Genomic DNA, 20,810 nt, shown 5'->3' on the forward strand with positions numbered 1-20,810 from the left:
AAAGATTGTGACAAGTTCCTCGTATACTAAAACTACTATTTTATGAACCAGCTCCAATTTTTGATGCTAACTTTTAGATACTTATTCCTACTGCCAAATGACCCCTTAGAGATCTTAGATCTATAGACCTTCAATAAGGCACAATTGATTTATTTGTTGTTTAGAGCTCGTCTAGTCAAATTCAGCTTGGGCCAATTTTGTTAAAAAGAAATATTTGACGTCTGCTTGTTAGAGACTAAGGACTAATGGGCATAATGGAAGTGGTTAATGTGGGGTTGGGACGATGTATTTGACAGAATATGGGAAAATATGAAAAATGTCTGGTTTTGGAAAGAAAATTAAGGTCGAAGTTTGCAAGTTTTTAAAAGAGGGGGATTGGGAGTCCTTCAAACGAGAACTTCAATACTTTGTGCAGCGAGTAGTGAGCACTAGCATGGGGCAAACAAATCAAGATTGTTAGTACAGACCTTTAGTATATAACTGGAAACTGGCTAATATGTATATAACTGGAAACTGGCTAATATGTGTATAATGTGCAGGTTTTGGCCACGATCTAGCAATCTACTCTGTTTTTGTTTTAACAAAAATGTGATTATATTGTAGGCAAATAACAAAATATGCAATTTTATGATCTCGATCTATTTTCCTTCAAGGAATATAGAGCAGATGTGGGCTTGAAAGAGTACTTGAATACCATTTATTACTGACGGTAGAAAAACAAATAGTCAGTAATAGTTAGGCTCTGCCACGGCCTGTGGACTATGTCAGTAAATCAAAGTTTTTATTGATAGCGAAGCCCGCTTGTCGGAAATACTTACTTTTTACTAATGGTACTGAACATCCGTTGGACAAAACTCACATGTCACTGATGGTCGTGGTACGCAGCAACAGTTACTCAGTTTTACAGACGGTACTGGACAATCTGTCAAAAAAAAATTACATATTACTGACAGTTATGGTATACTGTTAGTATTTATTTAGAATCACTGATATTTTACTTATCCATCAGTATTTCTCTTACACAAGAATGATGGTTGGAACATGCCGTCACTGTTTCGACACAGACAACACCGAATTTCTGTTGACAATTAGTGATGGCCAGAGATTACCATCAGTATTCCCTGATGATACAAGATGGAATCATCTACCATCCGTATTTATCATGATCAATAGTGACGGCTTTGTTCCCCGTCAATAATACTCAACCTTTATTCCCCCTGCCGATCTCCCTTTCCCCCTTTCACATTTCTCTCTTTTCATTCACCATGAGTGACCGCTGGCGGCGACCCACCTCTCCACCGAAGGCGACACAGCTCCCTCGGTCTTACTGTCGCACATTTCCCCCTTTTCGTTCACCGTGGGTGACCACTGGCAGCGACCCACCTTTCCACCAGTGCCGTGACCATTTTCGTCGCTCGGAAGTGTTCACATTTTCTATCATCTTTTACTGTTTTTGTTCTGCTCTGCGTCGTATACTTTATCGTTTTTCATTCATGTCTATTTGATTTAGTTTTGGCTTTGCATTATAAATCTCCCTTTGTCCCTTTGATTCCTTCGAGTAATTTTCGTAAGACTTCACACACAGGCGTGATTTCATAACTACACGTAACAGAATGCTTCAACAAATGGTGGCAGCTCCACAAGTTGGATGATGTAGCTCAACAAGAGCAATGGCAGCGAAAAATAAGGGTTCAGCAGCCAAGCTCCATTCCTGCCACCCCATCACTACTTAGTGGAGGACCTTTGTAATCGGAAAGTAGACAATTAATTTCCACCCTCTTATTCATTGGTTTCTATGTCATATCATTAACTTATCTTTCTAATAGTAGTTGTTAGGAAAAGGGATTCTTAGACCTTAATAAGGGTACCTCTTCCTCTTCCCCTTCACAATATCACAAAATTGGCCCAGGGCTCATCTATTTGTGTGAGACTACTTTATCTTTTAAGCTCTACCATGTTATTCAACTATGCATTCAGGAAAATGCACAACCTGATTTGAGGAAACTTATGCATTCAGGAAGCTCTGCCATGTTATTGTATGATTCATTATTTGGGTTCAATGGAATGTTATTGTATGATTCATTTTTGTATTCCCATTATTTGGGTTCAACGGAATATAATGTATTATTAAAAAAATTAATCTAAAATTTAGTGATGAGAAGAAAGAAACCATCAATGTATCATACCATTAGCGACAGAATTTACTTGTCGGTATAAATAATGGATATATTAACGTGTGTTGTCAGTAAAGATCACATTTTTACTGACGGTCTTTTCCATCAATAAATAGTATGTTTTCATTGACGGTTTACAATGTTGTCGGTGAAGGTGAATGTTTTGTGGACGATATCATCCGTCAGTAAAAGTTAAGTTTTACTGACAGCCAAGCATACTCGTCATACATGTATTAACGATGTTGTCTACTCCAACGGTTTGCTTTTGCCATAAGTAAAACTGTTACTGACAGCTTGAGGATTTTTACAGGGCATGCGACAAAGTGCACCAAAAGCATTTTGGTGCACTTTGATCATTTCTTAAAAAGGAATGAACATGCCAATAATTCTATTTTTTTCCAATCCCAATCTTTTTTGTTTCAATAGAGAAGGCTTTACTTGTAATGATGTTGTGAAGCATTATATATTCTTTTTATGTGCGCTTTAACCAAGTTCATCATTCTACCAAGCTTCAGTTTGACTCGTTAAATTAAAAAGTTTTCCTGAACTTGAATTTGACTAATTTATTAAAAGAATTGAGCTAAAAACTGCGTTTAACTCGGGCTCTAGTTGACTTGGCTCGTTGAACACCCTTATATAACTTTCTCTTTTTTTTTCCTTGAAATTTTGTTTTTTTAAGGTACATTCCACGGTCAGGCAGAATCCTTCAAAGTTCAAACAATAGAAAAGTTCTACAATAGCACAAAAATTATGCAGTGGATAACATCAGGTATTGATCCGCCCACTAACTTTGGAATATGCAAAAGGATAAAATTTTCATTCTTAATTCTCTCCATCGATCACTTGGTTTGTGAGTTTTGTTAAAAGAGGACTAAAAAAAAAACAGATTTTTATAACATATGATTGGTCAAGATAATTTTTTCTTTTCCATGGAGCCGAATATGGGTTCATTATCCTCATGCAGGTAAACATCTTGTCATCTAATTCACAAACAACTTTATGCGGAGAAGGAGAAAGAGAGGGAAGCAGATCTCCTCCGCCGTCTCCGTATTTCTTCATCTCTTTCCCTTCGCATGCAGTTTGGCGGCAGACGAAAGTGTAGTCGCCGGTTAGCTAGGCCGGCAGCACAGCGATGATTGGATGGGAAATGCAACAGCAACCACAACAACAAATATAATAAGAAAAGTTGCAGAGGATCTGAGTGATGGGATTCTCGAAACATGGACCGATGAAAGCAAAAATAGCAGCACCCAGTCAGATTGGCATTAAGGATGGATACAGATAAAAAGAGAGACAGAGAAGCGGATCTGAATGAAGATTGATGGATGAAATCAAGAATGGGAGTACGCCAGTGCCCACTGAGATTGGCATTGCATACAATATATAAATTTACAGAAAGAAAGAAAGAGAAGAGAAAGTGAAAGAGAGAATTGAAGAAGCGACCCCCACTGACATGAAATGACTCCGGCCCAACTAAAGTTAGACGCATGACTGTCGAGATGAGAGACACCGGCGTGTGTTCGGTGTCACTCCATGTCAGGCAGTCTCTTCAACGTGTTTTAGAGAGAGAGAGAGAGAGAGCGTAGAATATTACTGGGTTACAGAATAGACCCTGGGAAATAAAGTCGACAGCTTTAGCACGGTAGGGTTAGGGCTACGGAGATGAGCCAACTAGGGAAATGCTTGTAGAAAGAGAATATGTCAACAGAAAGGTCTCGTCGAGTCACGCAGAGTCATTCAATTTCATATTTGACAGTTGACACCAAGTTGGTGGTCTCACACAGTCAACTCCTACTTGGTTGCTGTGTGTTCTGTCTACTACCCGCGTAGCTAAACTAGCTTACCTCCATTGAATGATGTCAAGTAATGTGATCTTCCGGCAGCGCTGTCAGAAGTTGAATCAACAGCTGGATATGACCACAATACGCGCCAGGCGATGCTGCAATAGATACAGCCTCCAACAAACAAGAAAATTTTGAAAAAAATGTTCTGTTTGATTTGGAAGAGTTCCTAACATGCAATTGCTACAATGAGTAACAACTACGCCTGGCTTTGCCTTTTAAGCAAGCCAAAGATCCGTTCAGATGAAAGATACGTACAGCAGTGATGTTCTCTCAGAGTTCTCTTGAAGAATACTATCGTTTTCTTTATATATATATATATATATATATATATATATAGATAGAGAGAGAGAGAGAGAGAGAGAGAGAGGGAGAGAGAGAGAGAGAGAGCTACTTTCTCAAAATCCCGAGGAAACACAGCTGACTGCAGCTTTCTACCAGCATATCGCCACTGCCATCGCCCCGCTCCTAGCTAGAAGAATCTTCATTTCCCCGAGTTTATTCTCGCGTAGGTACAGGGCGCGCTGTTGTTTCAGAGATCAGGTGGTTAAACTTTCCTCTATAAGCTCGAAGGGATAAGCAGGAAGAAAGAGGGAAGAAGGAGAATCCTCCCTTACTTTCTCCGGTACTCGATGGCTTCTAACCACAAGTGGTTGGCCTTCTCTCTCTCCCCTCAGGACCTCCATGCAGACCACAACCACAACCCGCATCGGCTTATTTCTGCCGGCGACTCTCTGGCAGTGGCTTATTCTGCTGCCGACGACGTTTCCGGCAGGGTTTCTGCCGACTTCTTCGACATGTCCACAACTGATGCGGCGACGCCTTCTGTGGAGAACCCTTTCGGTTCCTCCCTCAACCATGGTACAAAGAAAGAAACTAGTGAAGCAGATTTTAACTGTTTCAAGAGGAAAACCACCCTCCTCTCTCTCTCTTTCTATCTTTCTCATGTCTATGTTTCTCTTTGCTGGTTTTCAGTGTGGATTGCTACTAATGCCTTCAAAAGAAATCGAAGAATGCCTTTTCTTGGTTGGAGTGATGGCATCGACAATATGAACCAGGAGGTACCAAAGCTAGAAGACTTCCTTGGTGGCAGCAGCACTGCTGTCGGAGACAGCAGTGCGGAGCCCGTCTGCTCAAACACAAGCTGCCATTCGTTCGAGATCAGCGAGCAGGAACTACCAGGCCACGAGCCCACGACCCCCGGGTCCTCCAAGCAGAATTGTAGCCCCATGTTGTCCGACTGCTCTCTGCAATTTCCGGCGACTACCACCGGCAGCGCCAGCAACTCCTTCGCTCTATCGATGGCGAAGTCATGGTTGAGAAACGAACCTGCACCAGCAGAGAACGAGAACAGTTGCAGTGACAGCGCCGCTGCCTCCACTTCTGCGGTGGCCGGGAACCTTCAGAACGTACAGCCACCGTCGCTCTCAATGAGCGCGACATCGCAGTCGTTCTCCTCGGCGCCTATCGGGGTCGCCGGAGCAGCCGGATTTGGTAAAACATCGTCTTCGGAGAGTAAGCAGAAGAGCTTAGATACGGTGACTGGTGCAGTAGAGACAGTGCCTAGGAAGTCTGCTCATACATTTGGCCAAAGGACGTCCATCTACCGTGGTGTTACAAGGTTATATTCATAAGACAAACAGCCTCGAAATTATGAAAAGGAGGGCGTTCAGTTTTACCTCCTCCTTGTTCTTGTTGCCTTGATGATTGTTGCTTCTTCTTCTTCTTCTTCGTCTTCTTCTTCTGACTTGTTCTTGTTGCCTTGATGATTGTTGGTAGGCACCGATGGACTGGGAGATATGAGGCACATCTGTGGGATAACAGTTGCAGAAAAGAAGGCCAGACTCGTAAGGGCAGACAAGGTGCGTTTGTTTGGTTTTGTGTGGCCTTCTTGCCTTGTGCCTTCAGCTTCTGTTACTGACTGTATTTCTCTATGTTCTTCCATATTTCCCTCCATTCCGCATTGCCATCAAAATATATGCAGTTTACCTTGGTAAGGAAACTTATGAATGGTTTTTTTTTGTTCCATATATGAATACATTTAATGGACATATGGTACTTGATGAGTTAATAAACAATTTTTTTTTCCAGTGTCTACATTCCTTTATTTATTTATTTTTTGTATTTGATTTTTCTATCAGGTGGGTACGACTTGGAAGAGAAGGCAGCAAGAGCGTACGACTTAGCTGTCTTAAAATATTGGGGAACAACTACAACAACTAATTTCCCGGTTAGCTATATACACTCGTATATATTCGTTGGTGCCTCTCATCTTCTTCTCTCTGGCCTAACATAGTTTCTTGGTACATATAGTTAATGCTATTTTCACGCGATGAGGCATTAATTACTCGACAAGATGAATAATTTACGCTATTTTTAGTGCTGTTTCAGGTAAGCAATTACGAGGAGGAGCTCGAGGATATGAAGCACATGAGTAGGCAGGAATATGTAGCATCTCTGCGGCGGTATATAAATTGAACACATACCTGAACCCATTCACTTTTAAACAGTGATCTCTATCATAAGATGTCTGAACATGGAGTCCGAAAGTTCCCCATGTTGTTTTTGTTTTTTTCTTGTTTGATCAACTGACCCCTTCTTGTTTGATGAACACAGGAAGAGCAGTGGTTTTTCAAGGGGTGCATCAATTTATCGTGGAGTTACAAGGTAAATGGGAACTTGTGAAAGCTTGCAATTGCGCCAAGCAAAGTGCTTTCGGGGAAGATTCTTTTTTCTCTTTTATCTTTTCTTTATCTTTCCTTTTATCCTTTGTAGTGAAGTTGGTTTGAATAATATCTCTTGTGGGACTGAGCGTTCTGCTGTCCTGGCCGTGAATCTTCTTGGGGTTCAATGGACCTTCAACTCTGAGTTTTACACTATTGGGGATCAACATGAAGTCATGAACCAGAGCCACAGGTCTCCATTACTAACTGTGTTTATCTGCTTTCTGATGAAAGTGGGAATACCTTGCTGGATCATGCCAAGGAAACATTGAACTCTTGTACTTTTTTCAAACTCGAATGTCCCAAACCTTAACCTTGGAAAGTTGGATGGAGATCTTGTTCGCTTGGTTGATGATTTTTTTTCTTTGCCAAACTGCAAGTGAACAAACTGTAACTTTGTTCTGGTCCTTGAGTGTGCCTCTTTCTAACTAAATCTGATTGGATCATAATGTTGTGAAGGCACCATCAGCATGGAAGGTGGCAAGCTAGGATTGGCAGGGTTGCTGGAAACAAGGATCTATACTTGGGAACTTTCAGTATGTGAAACTAGCTGATGTAGACTCTCTCTCTCTCTCTCTCCCTTTCTGCTTCTCTCTTACTTACTATCCGCTACAACAGGTACCCAAGAAGAAGCGGCAGAAGCATATGACATTGCTGCAATAAAATACAGGGGTCTAAATGCCGTGACTAATTTTGATATGAGCAGATATGACGTGAGAAAAATCTTAGGAAGCGCCAGTTTACCGATTGGTGGAGTAGCTAAGCACTCGAAAGAACTAGAGGTGCAAGAAACAAGAGTGGATGGCGGAAGTTTTGACTCGGAAGGCGGCTCATCTTGCTCCATTGACACAGTTAATCGCTACACCTCTCAGCATGGTTGGCCTGTCATGGCTTTCCAGAAACTTCAACCACCGAAGCAACACTTCTCCTTCATTCAGCATAGATGGTGCAAGCAAGGGCACTGTAGCCCCTCCCATGGCCTTCAAGATCTCCAACAACTCCATCTGGTTAGCAATGCTCAGAGTTTACTGCTGCCATCTTCTGTGGATAATCTTATGAATCACCACCATTGGTCTTCCTTGAATCAAGTCCTTATGAGTGGATCTGGTAGTGTAGTTCTTCCTCTGAATCCAGAAATGGCAGATCATAATCAATTAACATTTGAAGAACATAGTGACATGAAGAAGTTGGTAGACGATAATATGTTATCAGTGGAACCTCACCGCATCAATTGTTGCTGTCTTTCAGAGCAGCAGTTGGAGATTTCAGAAAAATCAAGCAGCAGCAACAATCAGAGCTCGAGCTCAAGCAGTTTCATCCCAAATTCATTTCAAGAAGTAGCACAGGGATCAAATGTTTCAGTTTGTCATGCAAGTACTCCAGTTTTTTTCAATTTGGAGTGACATAAGATTCTTAGGATTATATCAACATAGAGCAAAACAGGGAGGAGATGCATCCAGACAGAAAAATGGAGAACGGAAATAGAACTGAACAAAAAAGTAGGCACGTGAAACTTCTATCTGGTCTTTTACTCAAACACTTTTTTTTCCTATGTTTGAAAGATTTTTTTTGGAGCAGAATGCGTTGGACTGAAGTTCTTTATGGCCAGTGACGGGCATCTCATTGGCTGTGATTTTTGGGGACTTCATGTATGATACGCTGCTGTCCTTTTACCATGTTACATGTACAAAGTTCCGGTAAATTCCAACAAGAATCACATTACAGTTTTCTCCGACATCATGTGACAGCACCCTTCATTATGCGTTCCGGTTATTACTAAGTTAAGGTGGTACCAACATGTTAAGAAGTTCAAAATATCTTCCATAAAGGAAAAATTCAAATTTATAATTAGTTTTAGTGATTTAATACTTGATTAACTATATCTGGGTTAGATTGGGCTTTAATATCTAAAATAGTTATATGCCCTTTCTTTCTCTCTGGTACGTTTTTCTTGTACTTACAGGAAAAATGTTAAAATTTTATAAATTTGACACTTATTTTTTCAGAGATTATCTTATGGACGTTAACAATATCGAACAGTCCGGAGCGTTTTTCACAAATCTATACTTTTTTTCAAGAAGATAAATTAAGTTTGAAGAAAGTACGTACAGAAATCTCGAACTATTCACATGGTTGGTGCCACCACCACTTTTACTTGGGAGAAGGATGAAGACACCATCTACCCAAACCAGCTAAAACGTCCTTGTATTGGCCCAATGCACTTTTATTTTTTCATTGCCAAAAACCACGTTCCTCTTTGCCGAATGGTTTTCCAACCGGAAATTTTACCTTTTGAAGCTGTGAAAAGACCATCGACCTTTAGGCCCCTCACAGCAATTTTACTGATGCAAACTTGCAGTTTTTTTATCAAATCAAATGCAGGAAAAATTACCTTGCTGAATTTGATGGATTAAGTTAATTTTACTTTGGAAAAGTCGGACCTCAGGAGGCCTGATGTTTTGCTATGGACTTTTTTTTTGGGTTAGGTCTTTCTCTTTCTGCTTTCCTTTCGTTTTTAGTTGTCACAAAAGCAGCGCAGTAGGGCGATTGTGCTTCTTCACAGGTAAGACGCCAATCCTCTCCTTCGTCATCCCTCCCTCGCGTCATCTCTATTCTGTCTCTCCCTCTGTATGTTGGCCGCATGATCCTGTTCATGTATCTTGTCAAGATCTTGACTGTAAAACGTTCAATGAGCCTTGCAATACTCACGATCTTGTTCACGTATCTTCTTTGTTAATTGAGAAGAACTAATTAGGTTTGTTACATTTTTGAAGTGGCGTTATTGCTGCAAAGGCAAATGTCCTGCCGTTGAAAAGACACGGTACAAAAATTTATCTGTGATTTTTTTTCCTACGCACCAAACGTAGATAATTTTTTAATGGAAACTTCCAGGCCATCAAACATGGCCTCCTGAAGTTGGAAAAGTCAAATTTTTTCCTTCCATATACTCTCCCTGAAATTTTTTCCATGGTAAATTTAGCACTCAAAAATTTTACCATGCCATCAAATGGGACGACCTTAGCGACCTTATATTCTGGCAAATGTTCCGTAAGTTCATCCATTTTCAAAATCGACACCAAACTGAAGATCCATCATTTGGACACCCGTCAGACCAACCAGTTATATAGCTAAAATTCTTGATTGTTATCACCCTTTGAGGCTAGAAAACTTTATTTGTCTCTCTACCTCTTTCTTGCCAGTCGAACTCTTGAGGCTTCTTGATACCGTCCATAATGCCAGAGGACACCTGACTAGCTTTGGAAAATATAACCTACACATGAGATCAAGGAGTGATCAACAACGATGTTGCACACACTTTCCTATGAATAAAATATCAACCTCTTTGCCAGACTGAAAAGTTCATAGCGATCATGCTTCCTTTCGAAGAGAGACGGGGGTGCATTTTTTTTGTTTTCTGACCTCGCCAAACCTTAAGAATTAAAATTAGTACACTTTACATAATTTGAAAAACCAAAACGGATTACTGTTTTATGATATAATTTACAAGGCAAGGACCCTTCTGTAAGGAAGCAAACCCTGCTAAAACTTTGTGCGGGTACAAGTTGAGAGAGAGAGAGAGAGGGAAGAACAAAGGAAAATGACCTAAAAGGAAAAGTCATCCAAAGCTCATCCCCACATGAACAAATGGGAAACGCCCCTCAAATGAAACTCTGTCAATATTATTACTCAGCGAGTTTACATATTATTTTGATGCAATGGAATTCTCAGAATGTATCCAAGACCCTCTGTAATCCAAAATCGATATGCTCCGAGCACATGGCCGTCACCACATGAAAGGAGCAATATGAATAACCTTTAAAGAAAAGAAATGAAAATTGCATTTTAGAAAGAACAAATTTATGTTGTGCTTCAGACCATAACAGAAAGTTATTTCCTTCTCATCCCAATGTTAATTGGCAGGGTGAAAATGGTCGTACAAATCAATGGTCATCATCACCATGGCCATCTGGAGGTCCACCTTCACCAATCACCTCAAGCTGAAACAACCACGCAAAAAAAAGTAAGATGAAGGATGATTTCTCTTGGAAGCATTCTAGTACCATAACACTACACCAATTCAACAGAAATGCATATCCAGTCCATATTTATGCAATATCACCCTAAAATGCTAAAACCTCAAATGAGAGATAGCAGCCCCTTGTTTGACTTGGTTCTACATTAGGTCGGTGAGTCGTAGCACTATACCGGTGTGGATCATAAACAACCTAGATGACCAACTTACAGGTAAAGTCCTGCGATTATGATAACCCTCTAGAGTCAGCTACAGCATGGTACACCAAAGAATGCTATAACCATTTCAACAAGCATGTTTGTTCCTACAACTGCAGGTGTAAACAATACGGTTGCTTTTATGCAGTTCCTGAAAAGATGGAAAGATCGAATAGCCTTCTAGCATCCCCTTAACCACATCCTAATGACCAGTCAAAGTTGAAAATAATAGAATGTAAAGCTTGGAAACAGACTCATGAATGAAAAAACCAAAGCAATATTGATGAAACCAAAGTAGTTCAAACAAAAATTTAAAGTTAAATCTCCATGATAACAATTTCTGCAAAATCCCAAAGAAAATTTTTATTTCCAAAAGAACCTTTTTTTATCATCAGCTAATGTCTAGCAGCCCACAAAAATCACGAAAAAGATCAAATACTTTCAAGTCCTTCAGTTAGAAGGGCAGAGACTGAAAAGTGAAGATAAAATAAATTGAAACCAGCTTTCACCTCAAAATATTGAGAACAAACAGGACATTCCATTGGCTTGTCCTTCTCAAGCCAAAACCAGACAACGTCATGTTCATCCTCTGCAAAGCACAAGTGGGTGGCAATTCAAAAAATAAATCCAAGACAGTTATAATTCAAATTTCCCTGTAGTAGAACTTGAAGCAAGTAACTTTTCAGCATTCACTCTTATGTAACAATACCTTTTTCTCCACCCGGGCATCCGACTAGTCTCTTGCTGTAGTATGATTGCACAATAGCTGGTGCATCCTATGGGACAGAAATAAGAAAGGGCAATAACCATCATAAAAAGAGCATCAAAACTTGCAGCGAAAGGGTGTTGTAAGGAGAAAACTTGTGGCAAGATAAGGAAACTGTACCAAAGTACAATGAGGTGAGCCCACCATGAATACGTCAGGTTAGTTGCCTAATGAGTAATCAATTACTAGATTCATTTCAAGCCAGGCCTAGATATTAAAATTTCGGTCCATGTGTAGGAAGAAGAACAAGGGCCAACGTGACCCGATTATAACGGGTTGGGAGCAGCTTTTGGGTATATACATATATATGTATGTATATACTATATACATATACATATGTGTGTGTGTGTGTGTGTGTGTGTGTGTGTGTGTGTGTGTCTACATATACGAGTTCAAGCATTCCCATTTTCCATTATAGGACTCGCTTTTCCGCCCATTATTTTCTCTATTACTTTCTCCTTTTTCTTTCCTCTCAAAAAACTTCATTCCAACCCTAGAATTAGTGGATCCTAAGGAGGGAAGGAAACATGAAAAGTCAATCCCAAAATGGGATTGGCTTAACTCATTTCTCATATATACTTGAAGCTGCGGTGGCATGGTCAAGCCTGATGCCCATTCCCACAAACAAGGACTCATGGAAACACTACAGTAAAAAGATGAACGGAGAGATTTCCACACACCACTGAGAAACCTACCATAATAAATCACCTAAAACACCAAACACCAGAATTAAAGACCTTAAGTACACTAAAGCTATAGAAACAAAAGTTTGTGGTAATGACGTAAAACACCAACACCAGAATTAAAGACCTTGTCTCCTGCTTTTGTTTTGATCAGGTTTTCATTTCAGAAGTGTATTGTTTCAGCTCCGAAATTATCATCTTGATAGCCATGATGAACCACATGCAACTTCACAATAAACATTCATACCCATACAGATTTATATAACTCTACTTTCCATGCACAGCATTAAATTGGTCGACATGACCAAGACAAAGTCCAAAGAGAGGCTGTTTAGAAACACGTAGTCACTTAACCTATGTAGTCAATGTTATAAGTCGGATTGTAAATCAGTAAATCTTCTAAAAGGGAGAGATAAGACCATAGCCACAAATATTGTTTTCAGGTGTTTTTGCTGTGTTACATGTCTAGATTTCTCTTTCTTTTTTTATCAAATGGCACATCCACATCCACACTTACGTGCCATTTGTGGGTATGTTTGTATGCCTTAATGGCACAGACTGTAACCTTTTCAAGAATGAGATCCAAATCCGACTTTCAATCAGCCAACAACCAAGGACCCAATGGCTGCTTAACTCACTGTCCATAACCAATTTATATCTTATGCTTTGCTTTATAACATATCTAAATTTTGCTTTGGTTTTGATACTAACAAGTGGCACATCCACACCACCCACACTTAAGTGGCAACTGTGGGTCTTTGTGTTCATGTACTGCTCCAACACCCTTCATTTTTTGAGAAAAGCAACACCAGCACCTGCGTCTGCACCCCTAACCATGTGACATAGCATAGGATGATTTGGTCTATAATGGACATCACTATCCATCAGAATTGAGTGGCCTAGGAAGGTTTTCCTTGATTTCTTGTGCACATGAAGGCTGCTGGTTTAAAGAACCTTAAGTTTCACTAGGGATAGAAGGAGAAAATCATTTATAGCATAGTCATGACTACATTTCTCAGTATTTACAAATATGAGACCTTAAATAATTTGCTTACAAGAAATTGATAAAAATTGAAAATAGTTATTAAAATGTTCAAAGAAACGCTAAAAAATTAAAATATATTCAAATAATTTCTGAAAATTATGCAATATTTTCAAAATGTCACCACATTTTTTTCCTTTTCTTTTCACTTGATTTTATGCATTTTTTCATAATATTTTGAAATTGTACCATATTTGCAATTATGATTGTTAAAATATGAAAAGAATCAATTTTTGGAACTAAGACACCAACCTTGGTTCCAAATGGACCAGTGGGAGCATCCATGTCAAACCTTTTCTTGCCCTGAAAGAATGAAACTGAATTAATCATTCATCTAGTTAACAACATAGCAAGCAGCATTTATCAAGGAAAACTAAATATCAACCTCCAATTCAGCCACTAGCTCCTCTCGCTCATGTCCAGTTGCAATAGGCATTATATCTTTCACTGGCTTCTTTTCTTTGGAAAGAACATTTTCTGCATTAAAATGCAGGAGCAATGTAGGAGAACTTTTGTCAGTTTAGGTTCTTACTTCTTATATTGCTGAATGAAATACTGAAAATGCAGAACCATCTCTGTGTCGATTCAATTTCATTTCAGAAGGAAGCAACATGAGTCCACAGAATTAGGACAACAATATCATGTCTGAGAAAAGTAAAGTGAGAAAGGATGTCAAATGATTCATAATGCAGTGACCAATAGATTCCATAGGGTACCTTGCTCATCATAAGAGGTACTAGAAAATAGAAATAACTCATGATGCCATTACAAGTAAATCATACAGGGGAATTTCTCATGATATATATTAGAATCGTGCATCACTGTCCTTACGCTACAATTCTTAAGGGTTTGCAGGCATCTGCTGCTTGGATTAAAATTTCTAAACTTCGACCTCTTATCCTGTAGGAGCACTACACTATTGCAAAAAGCATCGTCCAAGCAGGTATGAAGCTGAAGCTTGAAGCAGGAAAAGCGACATTGGCAAGTGCCAGTCCAAATGTCGAAAGAAAAGAACAAAAACAAGAAAAATAAGAACCAACACAACTGAGATAGGCTGCATTTGAGTCATCCTTATTTGACCGACCTGCTTATTGAGTACAATAACCACCATCACTAATAAGTATCACACACAAAACAAACTGATCCTGCTAGTCATTTCCTGATTTGGCAAAGAATAGTCTTTAGTTCACTACTTAGTTATATTTGTCTTACACTTCTTCGGTGCAAGGAAAACATCTCAAAGCTTAACAAGATTGTCTGTTAGCTCTATGCAGCATATAAAGAAATTTCAGTTACTGCACATTATTCACCTGAATGGACCCTTAGTAATTAGTATATATAATATACTGCATACTTATTTCAAATTTATTCTCATAAGATAACTTGCCATAACAAGTCTAAAATATAGTTCCTTGCAAAGAAATTTAACACTTTCTGTGATGATAGTTTCAAATAGATATTCATGAACAACAAAAAGGAGCTACACACGACAGAATATAAAATATAAATTTAATCATAAGCAGATCATTGATGTAAGTGGACAAACAAAATCATGAATATTCAAACTCCACAGTTGAAGCACATTATACCAAATGAGCCAAAAGGGAACTTCCTCACAGCAAGCAAGTCAAACAAATAACAGGCAGTCATAATGATGTTGCAAGCAGATAAAACTATGAAATCTGCTCTATCACCCTTATTACATTAACTTCTTTCTTCATCTATCGGTCATACCCATTCAAGAGTTAGGAACTATAGCAAACAAGCACTAGAGTATCTTCCAATGCCGACGAGTATCTCTTGAAGGCCTACAGATTTGGCACCAAAGAAGGCAGATCGTCGAAGCGGCATGGTATTTCTGAAGCAAGCAAGATGTAAAATTATAGATAGGCTGTTCTCTCCCAGGTCAGAATATCAATAGAAGACCACCACCAGAAGGACTTGCTTTAAATAACATTGAAGGCGTTCAAACAACATCCGACTGAGTCAAATAGGAAAGTCTGAGAACTTTCTGAGTTTACTGACTGTGAATGCGTCTGTCTTTGCAAGTGAGATCCCCTTGGCCTTGCCCTTCCCCTGCTAGCCTACCCCCAGCCCGTCTCCACAATAGATCAATTCCATTTTCATTGATATACATAAAACGATCCTCCTACTTGTATTTGAGATTCATAAAACGATCCTCCTACTCGCAGTACAAGTATTAAAAAGATGAAGCTTGCCCCCATAAAGTACAACGACAATTACATCGAAAATCATCAAAATAGTAAACAACAGAAAAGAAATGCATGAGAAAACGAAGAAATGAGGGGAGGAAATTGTTAAAATAAAAGGCGACAAAAACTGGAAACATAATATTTAATTTTAGCTACGTCCCTGCTTCTTCATCACCTTCAACAAAATGACAATTGGTCCTCGGAAACAAATCGGCCGTTCGTCATCTTAAGATTCCAAACTTAAAAAATAAAAAAGGAAAAAAACGACACAACTGTGTGCAACTAAATGACCGAAAAAACGAAAAAACTCTGCATCTTCGATCGCAAACCCCACAATCCTCCCGCAATTCCAAGCAGATCACAACCAAAAACGCGAAAAGGGAAAATAAACTAACAGACAGACAGGCGTCATGCATTCAAAGCACAAAAAACAAAGAAAAGAAATGGAGAAACAGGACGGAATCACGATAATTACCGACGGCAGAGGTCGTCTGATTGGCCAAGAAGGGCGGAATGCCCCCCGACGAAGGCGAGGGTACGGAGCCAAGGGAGGAAAACGACGAAGAGGAAGCTGACACGAGGCGGAGGAGGCCCCCATCGGACCTCCGGGTGAGGAACGACGGAGGAGGAGAAGGCAGCAGCAACGCCGACCGCCTAGAGGTTGCCGCCGCTATACTTTTCAGAGACACCGATAACCTGCGCCACATTGTCCCCCACGTCACCACCTTCAACCCCAATTCTCTCTCCTACCCTCTCTCTTCCTCGGCACACAAGTGAGAGAAAACCGTGAACCAGAGGTCGACGGCACACAGGGAAATGGTTTTACTTCACTTTTATAGTGGAGATGGTTTCAACGTTCTTCGTGGTCAACGGAGTCGACAAAATTGATTGTATACTCGAATTCTGGATCCAGATTAGGATATACATTATCCGCTCACATCTAGATTTCCGTGTAAAACTGAATTTGTATACGACAAATAATTGGATTCAGATATTGGTCACCAAATTGAGCTAAATGGTTTTGAACTTGGGATCAAATTTAGATTTGATTATTTGATATATTCTACCCATTTACATTCCCTAGTAGCACACTTTGAATTTGGTTCGGCATGTGAAAATGATATACACGTCTGCTACAACTTGAATTGAACGATGTTAGGTAGTGATTGAATGCTTAGTTTTTCTTTTCTTTTCTTCATTTTCATTTTACTTGTGGAAACTGGGAGACTTTGTGGCTCACCTGGCCATTTTTTCCACTGTCTCTTAACGACATGTATTGGCTTTGCTAAGAAAGAGCACCCATGAAAATCGAACCAATGACCGTTCGCTTACTAGCCACTGGCCTACCCAGTTGTGCTCCGTGAATTGGTTTCATGATACATAACATTTACCTAAGGCGAGCATGATGCGGGTGTCCTAATTGCACCATAACCATGTTTGTTGTGTTTGAAAGAGTGGACAAATTTTTCCTTTTTATGTCTGAATCAAATGGACATATGTATGATTGAGCATTGTTTCGTTACACGAACTCCTTTGTATATCTCAACTCCACCACCTAACTAAATCATTAGCTCTCCCAACAACTATTTAAATTTTGTGGAGTGGAGACGGAGATTTTTGACTGAGGAATAGTAATTTAAAACATATAACAGCCTTTAGGTTCGGTTTGGTAATAAGAATAAATGTTCTTGCAACACATATCCTTGAAACATATGTTTTCTAGACATACGAAAATATTGTATCCTTCTCTTTCTCTCTCTTTACACATATGAGAGTCCTAACATGAACAATGATCAAAGAAAATACCTAATAAAATATGTATAGAACATATAAGACAAGAAAGTTACTTTCTCTCGTTCTTTTTCTCTCTCTACACACATGAATGACTTAAAATCTGCATACTATTAGAGAAAATAAAGAAAATAGAGAAACATATGATCCAATAAAGAAAATTCTATTTCATTCTCTCCCTCTCTCTCTCTCCCTCTCTCTGCACATATAAACAACTTAAAATTCACAAGATATGAAAGAAAATATCTAATAAAACATATAACCAATAAAAATACTGTCTTTCTCGCTCTACACAAACAAATAACCTAAAATTGTCAAACGATAAAAAAAAATACCCAATAAAATATGTAAGAAATATGAGCCAAAAAAAAGAGAGAGAGAAGACTCCCTTTTTCTCTTATTTCATTCTCTCCCCCTCGTTCTCAACCTAAAATCCACACATGATTAAACAAAGCACCACTCAATCTTAAACAATGGAAAGACCTAAGTCGAGAGTAAGTTTTTAATTTGTTAAACAAAAACCATGTGAAAATGTTTAGACACAAGTCTTCACAAATAATTAAATGTCCATATAAATAAACTAAGTCTTATGATGACTTGAAAATGCTGACAATAAACTAAAAGAAAAAAGAAATTTAGTGGCGTTGGAGAAACACCACTGAATGCTTTCTGTGGGGAACAAAGTATGCCACTAAAAATATCACATAATGTGCGGATGGCGATTGCATACTGCGGCTAAGTTTCCAAACACCACAAATGGGCACCTTCTGTAGCATTAGAGTGGTGTCACAGAAACGTCTTTCAATGACACCTTGAGTCTGTCATAAGAGATGCTTTTATTGCTTCCAGTAGAGTCACTGAAGGCACGTTTAGTGTTCTTTAAAAACCAGCGTTAGACCAGCATTACATCGAGCAAGTGGCACTAACCAGTTTATTATGGTGTTTAAAATCTTTTCTTGGCTTTCTATGCTCACTAAACTTCTTTCTGAGGCATTTGAAAAATGCCATTGTCGACTATCATTGATAATAAGGTAGTGTCAACCATTTATGGCCAGCTTCAAATGCCACTAAAGGCGTCCAGTGATACACATTACATTGCCACATCCAACATTTGATGGCAGATGAGAACTGCTACTAAAGTTTATCAAATGACTCATATCTCTAGGGCATTATTAATATTTTATGGCACTTTAGGAATGCCACCAAAAGCCTCTATGGTAAGTTAAAATGTCACTAAAAATCTCAGTAGTAGTCAAATTACTATTGCATAAAAGGTAAAAAACATGAATATTGCCAACTTTTTCTAGTAATATAGAAATCATTGTCATCATGATACATCCAAATGTGTAATATAATACAAAACCATACACATGACAAATTCATATACCATAATTTTCCAAATCCATATTGTCTTCAGTCCCCACCCCCGAGTTCCTTCATTTATATCCAAACATTGGGCTAGCCCTCTTAAGGGGGTTTTACAAACAACTATGTCAATTATCATATAAACAATATCCCAATCAAGTTCTTCCCATTAGACCAAGGTGCTGTCAAACAACTGGTACAAATAAACATGCTTCTGAAAGATCCCCAAGGAGTTGTTGAGGGTTCAACATCTATATCCAGCACAATATCTACTAGCTGTAAGGAAAGGTAGATATCATTGTAGAAATATAGATACAAAAGAAGGGAAGAGCACACCGATTTATCATGAAAAACCCTTCAAAAAACAGAAGGAAAAAACCACGATTGAGGAAGACTGAACAACGCTCACTCACAGCCGTTCACCTACTCAATGACTTTTCCATTTTCTATTAAATTAGGGTAAACAACAACTTAAGTGTACGACAAGCACCAACACTTAAGGAATGGATTGGTCGGGTCTGGACCGACTTCCCGTTCAAATACATGCTCATCAACCCTCCCCTTCAAGTTGGGCATATAGGTCAAACATGTCCAACTTGCTTACATTCTTCTCAAATTAAGTAGAAGACAAAATTTTTTGTCAACACATATGCAACTTGATCATCAGACTTCATATATGATAAAACAAGCTTCTTGGAGTCAATTTTCTCACAAATGAAATGTCGATCAATCTCCACATGCTTGGTCCTATCATGTAACATGGGTTTCATAGCAAGGTTTATCATATGATTATTATCACAATACATTTTCATAGGTCCATCAACTTTAATTCCGATATCAGTCATCAACACTTTTAGCCATAATAATTCAAAAACTTCCATAGTTACAACACAGAACTTAGCCTCAACATTCGAGCGGGAACAAACATCTAATATTTTACTTCTCCACAATACCGGATTACCTCTCAAATAGACATAATAACCTGTAGTAGACCTCCTCATATCAATGCAGCCAGCCCAATCAGCATCATAGTATCCCTCAATGTTAAGTAGATCTTGTCTCAAGTTTAGGAGGCCCTTACCAAGATTCTTCTTCAGATAGCACAAGATCCTCTTAGTAGCCTTTCAATGAGCATCAATATGAGCATACATGAATTGACTCATCACATTTATGACAAAAGTGATGTCGGGTTTAGTGAGCGTGAGATAAATCAACTTCCCAACTAACTACTAATATTTTTCTTTAGGTTTATCATCAAGCAACTTTCCATCTTTAATACTGATCTTACTACTAGCATCCATTGGAGTAGGAGATAGTCGGCGGGCAAGTTTTCTGATCTCTTTCAGTAGATCAGGAGTGTATTTTCTTTTATTTAGAACAGTGTCAATGTTTGACCTATTCATTTCTATACCAAGGAAGTATCTTAACTTTCTAAAATCCTTAAGATTGAACTCTGAAGCTAATATATTTTTTAACCTTGTAACCTCTTCTTCTTCATCTTCTGTTACTATCATCTGATCCACATAAACTAAAACAAGGGCAACCTTGTCCTCTCTCTGTTTCACAAAAAGTGTGTGGGCTCCAGTGCTTTGATGATATCTATGCTTATTTATCACAAGTCTGAGGTGCTCAAACCATACTCAATAAGATTGTTCTAGACCATACAGAGCCTTTTTCAGTTTGCAGCACTTTTATGTTCTCTCAAACCATGGGACATACTCATATAAAATTCATTTTCCAAATCACCATTAAGTAAGAAATGTTCACATCAAATTGATACATCTGTCACTCCTTTGAAACTGCTAAAGCAACAACTACTCAGATAATCTTCATCTTTGCAACTGGGGCAAACGTCTTTAGGTAGTATATGTCATACTTTTGACTGAAACCTTTTGCGACCAGCCGAGCTTTATATTTTTCTACGGATTTGTCAGGTTTATACTTGAATGTATAGACCCACTTTGATTCCACACGATGAGCAT

At 38.9% G+C, this 20,810-nt stretch overlaps 2 protein-coding genes across 2 annotated transcripts; one reads left to right on the plus strand and one right to left on the minus strand.

Annotated features, from left to right (window-relative positions):
* Positions 1-4,364: 4,364 nt before the first annotated feature.
* On the plus strand, positions 4,365-8,462 carry LOC116260937 (AP2-like ethylene-responsive transcription factor AIL1). The gene is made up of 9 exons (XM_031639477.1): positions 4,365-4,876; positions 4,991-5,636; positions 5,795-5,877; positions 6,000-6,008; positions 6,157-6,245; positions 6,407-6,480; positions 6,632-6,682; positions 7,198-7,274; positions 7,357-8,462. The coding sequence occupies exons 1-9, from the start codon at positions 4,648-4,650 to the stop codon at positions 8,139-8,141; spliced, it is 2,043 nt and encodes a 680-aa protein (XP_031495337.1). The 5' UTR covers positions 4,365-4,647; the 3' UTR covers positions 8,142-8,462.
* Positions 8,463-10,397: 1,935 nt separating this feature from the next.
* On the minus strand, positions 10,398-16,489 carry LOC116261601 (cytochrome c oxidase subunit 5b-2, mitochondrial-like). The gene is made up of 6 exons (XM_031640442.2): positions 16,148-16,489; positions 13,845-13,936; positions 13,712-13,762; positions 11,678-11,744; positions 11,478-11,557; positions 10,398-10,736 (listed from the first exon to the last, which is right to left on the minus strand). Exons 1-6 carry the CDS (start codon positions 16,377-16,379, stop codon positions 10,680-10,682), a joined length of 579 nt encoding a protein of 192 aa, XP_031496302.1. The 5' UTR covers positions 16,380-16,489; the 3' UTR covers positions 10,398-10,679.
* Between the last annotated feature and the right edge of the window lie 4,321 nt (positions 16,490-20,810).

Source organism: Nymphaea colorata, chromosome 9, assembly GCF_008831285.2.
Source record: "Nymphaea colorata isolate Beijing-Zhang1983 chromosome 9, ASM883128v2, whole genome shotgun sequence".
Classification (NCBI taxonomy): domain Eukaryota; kingdom Viridiplantae; phylum Streptophyta; class Magnoliopsida; order Nymphaeales; family Nymphaeaceae; genus Nymphaea; species Nymphaea colorata.

Bases quoted from the DNA above. Each gene is read 5' to 3' on its own strand.
- LOC116261601 (XM_031640442.2), bottom strand. From the start codon at position 16,379: ATGTGGCGCAGGTTATCGGTGTCTCTGAAAAGTATAGCGGCGGCAACC. The intron at 13,937-16,147 runs GTAATTATCGTG...ATTTTAATGCAG, and splicing joins TCAGACGACCTCTGCCGTCG to AAAATGTTCTTTCCAAAGAA. The intron at 11,558-11,677 runs GTATTGTTACAT...TGTGCTTTGCAG, and splicing joins ATGCCCGGGTGGAGAAAAAG to AGGATGAACATGACGTTGTC.
- LOC116260937 (XM_031639477.1), top strand. From the start codon at position 4,648: ATGGCTTCTAACCACAAGTGGTTGGCCTTCTCTCTCTCCCCTCAGGAC. The intron at 6,481-6,631 runs GTATATAAATTG...TGATGAACACAG, and splicing joins TATGTAGCATCTCTGCGGCG to GAAGAGCAGTGGTTTTTCAA. The intron at 7,275-7,356 runs GTATGTGAAACT...CCGCTACAACAG, and splicing joins TCTATACTTGGGAACTTTCA to GTACCCAAGAAGAAGCGGCA.